Genomic DNA, 10,788 nt, shown 5'->3' on the forward strand with positions numbered 1-10,788 from the left:
AAGGAGGAAGAAGCTCATAATTCTTCTCATCACCAGAGTTACTACAGACGCTGTGAAACTGCCTAAGCTGAGAACAAAACTCAGAATCAACCAGCGAGACACACATGAGAACCATGGAATCCACCCAATCGGCGATACCCGCAGGGACCTGGGAAGGCGTCGCTACGACGTTATTTCGGGAAGACATGAGGTCAACTAAGATCCTACAAAAGAAAAGAAGAGCGGATTACTCAAAAAATATCTTGGGCACGGGTCAAAACATCTCGACGGGCGGATAAACAAAAGGAAAACCCCAAGACCAAAGCCAAAAAGTCCTGGGGCATCCTTTGGAGGCAATAACAAAGCAGGATTTCTAGGAAAAACCTACACCCCAGTATCTCTCAAAACAAGGAAAGAAGACCTAAAGTAGCAAGCATTTCGTCCATCAAAGTTAAAAAACGCAAAGTCATCAAAGCAACTATGTTTCTACAGTCTACCAGCGAAAGCACTGTCAACGTCAACATTGCCAAACAGAAAACCATCAAAAGCAGAGAAACAGCAAAGACGCAAACTTTTTCGAAATCAAGCAAAAAAATCATCAGCAGAGAACAAGCACCAACATCGAACACTCCCAAAATCGTCAAAGGAGCAACCTTTTTCAGAATCAAACAAAGTCATCATTCCAAAGCTTCAACTACAAAAGCATTCACAAAACATGCAAAGTTCTTAAAGTATCAAGAAACAGAGGGAGAAACTACAAGACACACAATGATCAGCAAAAAAGACAGAAAAACCCAAACTTTCTCAAAACAGACACAAAAATGGCATAGAGAAAGATAGAAAGAAAAATTGAACCTGGAGAAATAGAAGAAAGACTGTAAAAGAAAGCCAAAAAGCAGAAGCAAAACCACCCCCCTCGAAGCAGAAATTACGAAGATAGAAGGAGAAATATGGAAATCACCCCTTTCCCACAGAAAGCAGTAACAGAACAGACGTTGCAGGAGAAATTGCAAAAGAAACAAAAAATGAGATAGTAAAGGGAGAAGTTACGAAGAGGAGCGAAGAAGAGAAACCGTCTTTTGATTAAGAATTTCAAAATAAAAGCCAAGAGAGAACGAGGGCAATTAATAACCAATTAATGAAGGCATTAAACCCTCTCACGTTCCCAAGAACAAAGCGCTGATATAAAAGCGCGCGTTTTTAGAGGAAAAACGTTCTACATTCAAAAGCTCTACGTAGAAAGGAATCGACAAAAGTGCTCGAGTTCGGCTTCGCTGTAAAGAAGTTCGAAGTCAAGAAACTCGACTTCAAAGCAGAAGACCGAGCTCAAGCAGGGGCACTGTTCATACCCTGGGTCGAGCTATCCGACCTGGGATGATCGACGACAAAGCGACCGACCTCTTCAGGTCAAGCGGACCGACTTCTTCTTAAAGAACTCGGCCAAGTTGACAGGAAAGCCCATAAAGGGCCCAAGTAGAGGAACACGACCCAAGTCCAAAGGCCGTCCAAGCCTATAAGAGATAAGGGCGGTTCCCTTGAAGATAAGCTGACCTCAACTCAAAGATAAAGATAAGATAAGATAACTAACTTATCTTATCTAGAAAGGTCACTCTACAACTACTATAAATACACTGGAGCACCCAGGTATAACTCATACTCTGATTTTACGTAAAACCTGTTTAATACCCATGCTAACTTAAGCATCGGAGTCTCTTGCAGGTACCCCCACCCTTCGGTGATAAAGGATCAGCAGCACAACCAGTCCAACAAGTCGGACACACCAACTCCGGTCGCCATTCACAAACCGGACACCTCAGGTTCCGACCAGCACATAAGATCTCGACCGAGATCAACCTACAAATTCAGGTAACCCCCGAAACAGCGATAATTTTTAATGTGACAGAATAAGTACTAATTCGTCACCGAATTTCATTATTGGTTAAATGCGTACTAACTCAACATATGGAAATTATTTTCTAGCCTTAGCTTGCATTTCATAGTTGGGGCCTTCAACATGGTATGCTAAGATTTTCGGGCCATTTAAGGCCAACAAAAAAATGAAACAAATTTTAAACCAAAAAGAAAAATTGTAAAAAGTCATGGCAAAAAAATTACAATATTACCTTCTGTATATTTCAGAATTCAGACCCCAAAAACAAAATTTCATAATAAAGGTATGAAACCATGTGCTGACAGTCTGACACACAAATAAAAAGTTGACTCCCGAAAGATGTTAGACTTTATCTAAAAGTTAAAGTGTACGAATTAATTTACATAAACTAAAAATTTAATTATTCATATCACATTTACTAGATTTGGTGATTGTCTTATGTAATGATTACAGATGGTAAATAAATACGTAAACAGCGTATTTACGAGAGGTTGAGATGAACACGGATCTTGACTTGATGTCCTTTTTACTATTTCACCCAGTCAAGAATAAATACGCGCCAATGGAGAAGGGGTAACATGGTAAATGAACAACATGGCATTCAAATTTAGGGTCTGCATTTCATTACAGACGATCATCATCCCTTACACTCCCGCCGTTCTCTGCAAAAATGGCTGCCACTGCTTCCAAACCCTCTTTCCCAGGTTTTCAATCCCTTCAATCATCTTCAACCTCGTCGAAGCAAGCTCTTACTTTCACTAAATTCCCAAACTATCCTTCTTCTTCATCACACACCCTCCGAATCACGTGCTCCCTCTCCAACACCAACCCCAAACATAATCCTAAACTCTCCCCTCCGAATGCATCCACCGCCGCAACCAGCTCCCCTTCCGTCGTTGTCGACAATTTCGTTTCCCGATTTGCTCCCAACGAGCCACGCAAGGGCGCTGACATCCTCGTGGAGGCGCTGGAGCGCCAGGGGGTCACCGACGTCTTTGCCTACCCTGGCGGTGCTTCCATGGAGATCCACCAGGCTCTCACGCGCTCATCCACCATCCGGAACGTTCTTCCGCGCCACGAGCAGGGTGGCGTGTTCGCTGCCGAGGGATACGCGCGATCTTCGGGACTCGCCGGCGTCTGCATCGCCACCTCCGGCCCCGGCGCCACCAACCTCGTGAGTGGGCTCGCCGACGCGCTCCTTGATAGCGTCCCGCTCATTGCCATCACAGGCCAGGTCCCCCGCCGCATGATTGGAACCGATGCCTTTCAGGAAACCCCGATTGTTGAGGTAACTCGATCCATCACGAAGCATGCTTACCTTGTTCTTGATGTTGATGACATTCCTAGGATTGTGAATGAGGCTTTTTTCTTAGCTATTAGTGGTAGGCCTGGTCCTGTGTTGATTGATATTCCTAAAGATATTCAGCAACAACTTGCTGTTCCCAATTGGGATCAACCAGTTATGTTAAATGCGTACATGTCTAGGTTGCCAAAGGCTCCAAATGAGTCATATTTGGAGCAGATTGTGAGGTTGTTGTTGGAATCTAAGAAGCCGGTTCTGTATGTGGGTGGTGGGAGTTTGAATGCGAGTGAGGAGTTGAGGAGGTTTGTTGAGCTTACTGGGGTTCCTGTGGCTAGTACTTTGATGGGCTTGGGATCTTATCCTGTAGGTGGTGAGAATTCGTTGCAGATGCTTGGGATGCACGGGACTGTGTATGCTAATTATGCTGTTGATAAGAGTGATCTCTTGCTTGCTTTTGGGGTGAGATTTGATGATCGTGTGACGGGAAAGCTTGAGGCGTTTGCTAGCAGGGCAAAGATTGTTCACATTGACATTGACTCGGCAGAGATTGGGAAGAACAAGCTTCCCCATGTGTCTGTCTGTGGGGATTTGAAGCTGGCCTTGAGTGGGATCAATAGGATTTTGGAAAGCAGGGGGGTGAAGGGTAAGCTTGATTTTCGGGCTTGGAGGGAAGAGCTGAATGAGCAGAAGCTCAAATTCCCGTTGAGTTACAAGACGTTTGGGGATGATCTTATTCCTCCTCAGCATGCCATTCAGGTTCTAGATGAGCTGACCAATGGCGATGCTATTATAAGCACTGGAGTTGGACAACACCAGATGTGGGCTGCTCAATTTTACAAATACAAGAGGCCTAGGCAGTGGTTAACATCCGGTGGTCTTGGTGCTATGGGTTTTGGATTGCCTGCCGCCATTGGAGCTGCTGTGGCTAACCCCGGCGCTGTTGTAGTTGACATTGATGGTGATGGCAGTTTTATGATGAATGTTCAAGAGCTGGCCACTATAAGGGTGGAGAATCTCCCTATTAAGATCTTGCTGTTGAATAATCAACACTTGGGTATGGTTGTTCAATGGGAGGATCGTTTCTATAAATCCAATAGGGCTCACACCTATCTAGGAGACCCGTCTAAAGAGAATGAGATATTTCCGAACATGCTGCATTTTGCAGATGCTTGTGGTATACCAGCAGCCCGAGTGACCAAGAAGCAAGACCTTAGAGAAGCAATTCAGAAGATGTTGGATACTCCGGGACCTTACCTTCTTGATGTCATTGTACCTCATCAAGAGCACGTGTTGCCGATGATTCCTGCTAATGGATCCTTCGAGGATGTGATAACTGAAGGTGATGGCAGAACAAAATATTGATATCCTTAGCCAAATTCATCTTGATGGTTGTATTGTATAAATTAGCTTCTAAGTTTTGTAGTTATGTTGGCAATTTTGTAGTCAATTGTTTTTTCTTTTGCTACTAGCTCTACTGTTCGTTAATCAGTGCTGCTAATCATATTATTGGATTTGACTCTTAGATTATTACACAAGTTAGTAAATTGAGGAAGTGTAATGAGCTGCTTTTCAGAATCCATCATCATAAGTTAGAATCCCACAATTATTGACACAGGGCAAGTTCATGATCCCAATGTTGCGAATACTTATTATTCAATAGAATATATAAACTCTATTTAAATAGACTTCATATTTCATATGTCATCCTGTAGCTAATAATGAATGAAGTGAGAACCAAATATTATGCGATTCCAATTCCCTTGCAGCGTTTTCTTTGGCTCTCTCCCAAGTCCTAATTGTATCAAATTGAGGGTGGTTTTTGGCTGCGATGAGTGGAAGCTGCAATGTTGAGTACTCAATGTCAGGGACTCAAATTTTGATGACGAGGAGATTAAAGCCATAGCATATAACAACCCATTGGCTAACGACAAACCCTTAAATGAAGTTTCGATCTGTCACGGATTAATTCTTAGTCTGTCGAGTTGGAAAATACTGTGGAAAACAGGAAAAAAAAAAAGCTTGGCTGTAAACTTACCGCCACTTCCTTCTGGAATGAAGTTTATTGACAAATATGAAGTGAATCAACCAGCATGAACCGAAACTTAGATACAAGAAATATATGAAAATGAAACAAAGGGGAGCTGACGTCATTCAATGTCAATATATAATTATATACATAAAATATGACAAGATTTACATATGGACAAAGAAATTCGGTGTAAAAATCAATTCATTGCGCACTATACGGCAGACTTGAAAATCCTAAAACAGTAGATATTTATTTATTTATTTATTTTAAGTGTTAAGTTATTTAGTACATATATATCCTGTACATTATATTGATTTTTAAGTCTAAGAACCCATAGTAGAATACTAGAATGGTTATGTATCTTATTCTAAGTTAATATTCAAATGGAGTAAATAGTTAAATTGGTTCCTAAAAAATAACTCGATCTCTAAATTAATTTTCGAAAGATTAAATTAATGAAAATCGTCCTTGAAAGATTTAAAATTAATCATATTAGTCCCCCCGTCTATTCTGTTACTAAAGACGACGTTAAATTTTATTGACGTGGCACGTTAACTTCACAACTCAACTCGAATTCGGATCCTACCTGCATCAAACCAAACCCAAACCCAACAAGGAATATGATTTCCTTCTTCCCACATTCAGCAGCATCTTCGTCTTCTACCTGAAACTCCACCACGCCGCCGCCCTGCAAGGTGTTCCACGTCGTCAACGTTCCTCTACCACAACGCCACCGCGCCTTGCCCGCAGTTTCTCTCTGACGTGAATAGGTAGTTGCTGCTTCGCTGAACCCCGTCCGCCTAATGTCGCAGAGATCGTCGTCACTGCACCGTCCAACTCCTGTCCGTCCTCTTCTTCAGTTACTGTCGCTGGCTTCTGGTAGAAGTAGAACATGGTCTCTTCTTTCGCTGCAACTTGCACCGATTTGCTCTGCTTGCGTCGGTCTTCCTCTGTACTCTTCCATGGACGCCGCCAAGTTGAAACATGTAACACCCTACCACACGGAGCTTTACGCTTAAGCCGTAAAACAGAGGTGGTGTGGTATTACGACCTCTAAAATAAAATGTGTACATATAATAGCAGAAAGAATATAATAAACTAGGAGCGTTAAAGAACAGATGAAATAAAAATCGCGAAACAAAAGCGCATCGCTCAGAAAATGAGCTAACTTGCGTACTAAGAAAACTATAGCTATCAAGCATAGGATAACAAAAGTAGGAATAGCAGGCCAAAGATACAAAATAACAAGCTCCTAACTCAGCCCGCGAAGTCAAAGCTGGCCGGAGAATATTTACACACATATATATACATATCCAAAACCCAAATTTACATAAACAAAATCCTGTCTCTCCATAAGCCTCTCAGAGGGTCAAAAGGAACAAGTCATGCGGAGAGAAAACTAAGTACATATATATACATGACTATACAATTAATAAGTAACCCGATAACCACTTCGTTTCAGAAGTCCAGACACCTAACGAGGTGCCTCTCGACCTGCATTTGAAAAACAACAACATAGTATGGGGTGAACATGGTAAAGGTGCCGCACATATAAGATATAAGGTTCTGGGAATATTCGAGACAATCCTAGAATGCCGACACTCAGATTATAAAACTTTAAGTATTAAACAGAAACCATAAAATGGTGGTTTTCTAAGAGTATCTAAACCTAACTTAACTTAATCTTGAATCTAAGTCCTACTGCCTTTCCTCCATACCAACACCTCCGACAACATATCACAGACAAATAAGTAGATAAAGGCAAGCACAAGAAGGTTACAAGTACTGCAGGTAACAAATATACATTTAACATAGCAAATACACTTAGGCACACCCAGTTAATGCACAAACAAGTAATTCAAGTAATATGCACATGATGCATGCCTGTCCTATGGCTGATGAGTCTCATCTGTCGGTTATCAAGCCAACCCGACAAGTCTGGTTTGCTAAACCCTTGGACTGTCCCTCGACGTGCATCCCAAGAGTCTATGCATAGCTTTTTCTCAAATAATCAATATTGCTCAATGGGGGTAACATTCCCGAGAGTTTATAAGTGCCCGGTCACCCTTACGTCGTAGGTCAACAAAGTATCGAGTTTTCGACCTGGTACACGTGGTGGCAAGCCACGGTACTTTACTCAGGGAATCTCGTATCTCAGATCATTTGATTATTTAGCCAAATATCATACATAATCATTCATAGCATTTCATATTTAATTTATCACTTTTTCAGCTTTACTTCACCTCCAAGTTATCTCCATTTCCTAACTTTATCTGATTATCAGGTTTAATACTATTATTTATGACTAGAAAAATGAAAATAGAGGTTTAGAAGTTTGAAATAGGATTTAAAACTCAGAAAATCATGTTTGCTGGAATATGGGCTATGCGTACGCGTGGGAGTGTAAAAGGGCAGCTCGCACGCGCATCCCCTTATCATGCGTTCGCGTAGGTGAGTACCTCATGTCACGCATACGCGTGAACATGCATGCTGGCCCATTACGCGTACGCATAGGACCACTCGCGTACGCATATAAGGAGGTCAGTCAAAAATTCCATTCTACACTTGAATTCAGTCCCTATATATACAATACACCAGCAACATGACTTCACATCATTTAATCATCCATCATACATTACATTATACAATCCCACATTTCAACAATTTCAACATGCACTTACTCAATACATGTATAATCATATCATCACCAACCCAACCTTCTTCCACACTAATATCAATATAGCAACAATCATCATCACATAACCAACTCACATTATAAATATCAAGGATACTAAATATTGTACATTTTCGTGCGTTCCAACTTATCATATGGTCATCTAGCCTAAGTTTTCACAGAACATTATATATTAAATGCGAGAAACATAAATCATACCTTAGCCGATTTTCTCGTAGTAATCAAGGCAGCTTACTAAAACAAACACATCCCCAAAAACTTCAATAAAACAATAGCGTTCAGCTTCCTCCAAGTTCCAATACCCACAATTTCAAGCTCCAATTATTTATTCACAACCTAATACATATTCATAACACATATACACCCAATTTAATACCCAAAGCACAAATTCAGAATATTTAGATGAAATTATAGTATTCTCACCTTACCCAAATTTCGTATAAGCAAGAGTAAACGTTTTCTTCAAGCTAATTGGATACTAAAATATCAAAAAGTAAAGAAATTCAACACCACTACATAATTTTCGAAAATTGGAAGAAGAAGAGGCTGAGAGTGAATAAGCAAATTACCTATAAAATTTTTCCGGTAGAAACGTAGAGCTCAACGCCGTGGTCGCGTGGCCGCAAACGGTGCGGCGGTCGGAACTCGGACGGAGGAGATACGATGATTTGAAATTAACGTAAGGGTTAGGGAAATTTTCTCTTCTCCTCTCCCCTGTTGTGTTTTCAGTGGTGCTTCTGCTGAATTGGGGAAGAAAGGAAGCTTTGGTTCACTTAAGTGCCGGGCCGATTGGGCCCACGGGCCCAGTATGGGCCTGGTTCAACCGGTTCGGTCTATTCGGTCCAATCTTGGGCCGAATTTCTTGAAATTAGTGTCAAAATTCTTGTTTTGATGAGCTCTATCCTAATTTAATATAATATTTATATTTCTAATTTTTTTATTAAAAATTAATTTATTGACTAATTATTTACTAATTTAATAGAGTTTACAAAACAAAGACCATTCAATCGAATCTTGCCAAATCAAGGGCACACTGCCATTAAGTTAATAAATTTACAAACTTGAGCGTTTATTGTTGTTGAACAAAATCTTTGCTCACCAGAAAAAAATCAAATTTTGATCAGCTGTTCTTATTGTTGGGATCTGGATTGAAGTCTCTCATAGAGTTTGTTGGGAATGAGTATCATGAAGTCATTGGATCACTGGAGGAGTTACTTCAGGTCTTGTTCATCTTTTTCTGACATATTTGAGATAATTGACCATGCGATCATGGTGGCGGCTTCTGATTCCCCCAAGGAGTTCAAGCTGAAAAGGGACTGTATTGCTGAGTGCTATTCTCTTGCAAGCAAATAAGGTGCGTAGAATGTGATAGGGTTAAGCTCTGTGTCCTTGGTGATGGTGCTAATGGTGGTGGTGCTCTGGTAGTGGTGATGATGATGGTGCCTACAAGAGTAGTGGTTTTTATCACAATTGAGATGGTGTTGTTGAGTTTGAAGCTGCGGCAAGCAAGGAGAGCAAGTTGAATAGCTCAAGGGATGATATTGATGATCATGGTGACATGGATGTGAATAGGGTCCTTAGCAATTATAGCTTTGGTGAAGCTGAGGCATTGACTGATGAAATGAAAGAGCAGTCAGATGCAGTATTGTTTGAATTACTGAGGAGGCTGCAATTGATGGAGGCAGCAGCTGTTGGAACTGGCATGGAGGCTGAGACGCGTAGAGGAGAAGGAGAGTCGCCGGGTTGAGTTATTGGGTTAGGCTCCAATTTTTTAATGATTTGGGTCCGTCTGTGGGTCTGAATCCTGACAACAAAAAATTAACGTGCCAAGTCAGTAAAACTTAACGCCATTAGTGATAGAATGGACGGAGGGACTAACGTGATTAATTTTAAATTTTTCGAGAACAATTTTGATTAATTTAATTTTTCGGGGATCAATTTGGAGATCGGGTAGGGACCAATTTAACTATTTACTCTATTCAAATTATTCCATTTTTGATCTTTAAAGTTTCAATTTACTCAATTTAATCTCATAACTTAGCATTCCGACCTATATTAGTCCCGGATTCTAACGATTAATTGTGTGTCGAGATAGACTATCTAATGTAGTAATTGAAATTTTTTACCTCAATTTGCTGCTTAAAAAACTTTTAAAATCCTTAAGTGAAATTATGGTTATAGTTAAAAAGTTTTAACGATCACTTCAGATACTCATTAAAAAGTCTTGCAGGATAACCGTTAGTTTATTTCAATACGTCGTTAACAATTTTATGACAAAAAGTAAGGTCAGAAACTAACGTGAATTATGAATACCAAATTAGAGATTAAATTGAGTAAATCGAAATTTTTAGAGATCAGACTAAGGACGAACGCAATTTCAAAAATCAATATGAGTATTAAGAGTTTTAGGATTTTTTGAACTAAATTAATAGTTTTAATTAACGATCATACTCATTAAAAAGTCTTGCAGGATAACCGTTAGTTTATTTCAATACGTCGTTAACAATTTTATGACAAAAAGTAAGGTCTAAGGTCAACGTGAATTATGAATACCAAATTAGAGATTAAATTGAGTAAATCGAAATTTTTAGAGATCAGACTAAGGACGAACGCAATTTCAAAAATCAATATGAGTATTAAGAGTTTTAGGATTTTTTGAACTAAATTAATAGTTTTAAATTTTTTTAAAATATAAAATATATATTAAAAATGAACTAAACAACATACGTATTTATAAATATTAATTAAATACATAGTAGTGGATGATTTGTGTTAACATAATATTTTTTATAAGTGACTATGATGCACCACTATTTCGTGGTACATTTTATGCTTAATTGAGTGGATTTTATCCACTAAACTCACACTTATTCATATAATTCGCATGTTTT

The 10,788-nt window shown here is 39.7% G+C and overlaps 1 protein-coding gene and 1 long non-coding RNA gene across 2 annotated transcripts; one reads left to right on the plus strand and one right to left on the minus strand.

Annotated features, from left to right (window-relative positions):
- LOC107623323 (acetolactate synthase 3, chloroplastic) lies at positions 2,472–4,854 on the plus strand. Its single transcript, XM_016325530.2, has one exon. The coding sequence runs from the start codon at positions 2,541–2,543 to the stop codon at positions 4,533–4,535; it is 1,995 nt and encodes a 664-aa protein (XP_016181016.1). The 5' UTR covers positions 2,472–2,540; the 3' UTR covers positions 4,536–4,854.
- LOC110267951 lies at positions 6,409–8,652 on the minus strand. The gene is made up of 4 exons (XR_002355936.1): positions 8,467–8,652; positions 8,321–8,375; positions 8,096–8,233; positions 6,409–6,696 (listed from the first exon to the last, which is right to left on the minus strand). It is a non-coding gene; the product is annotated as an uncharacterized LOC110267951 (long non-coding RNA).

Source organism: Arachis ipaensis, chromosome B10, assembly GCF_000816755.2.
Source record: "Arachis ipaensis cultivar K30076 chromosome B10, Araip1.1, whole genome shotgun sequence".
NCBI lineage: Eukaryota > Viridiplantae > Streptophyta > Magnoliopsida > Fabales > Fabaceae > Arachis > Arachis ipaensis.

Bases quoted from the DNA above. Each gene is read 5' to 3' on its own strand.
- LOC107623323 (XM_016325530.2), top strand. From the start codon at position 2,541: ATGGCTGCCACTGCTTCCAAACCCTCTTTCCCAGGTTTTCAATCCCTT.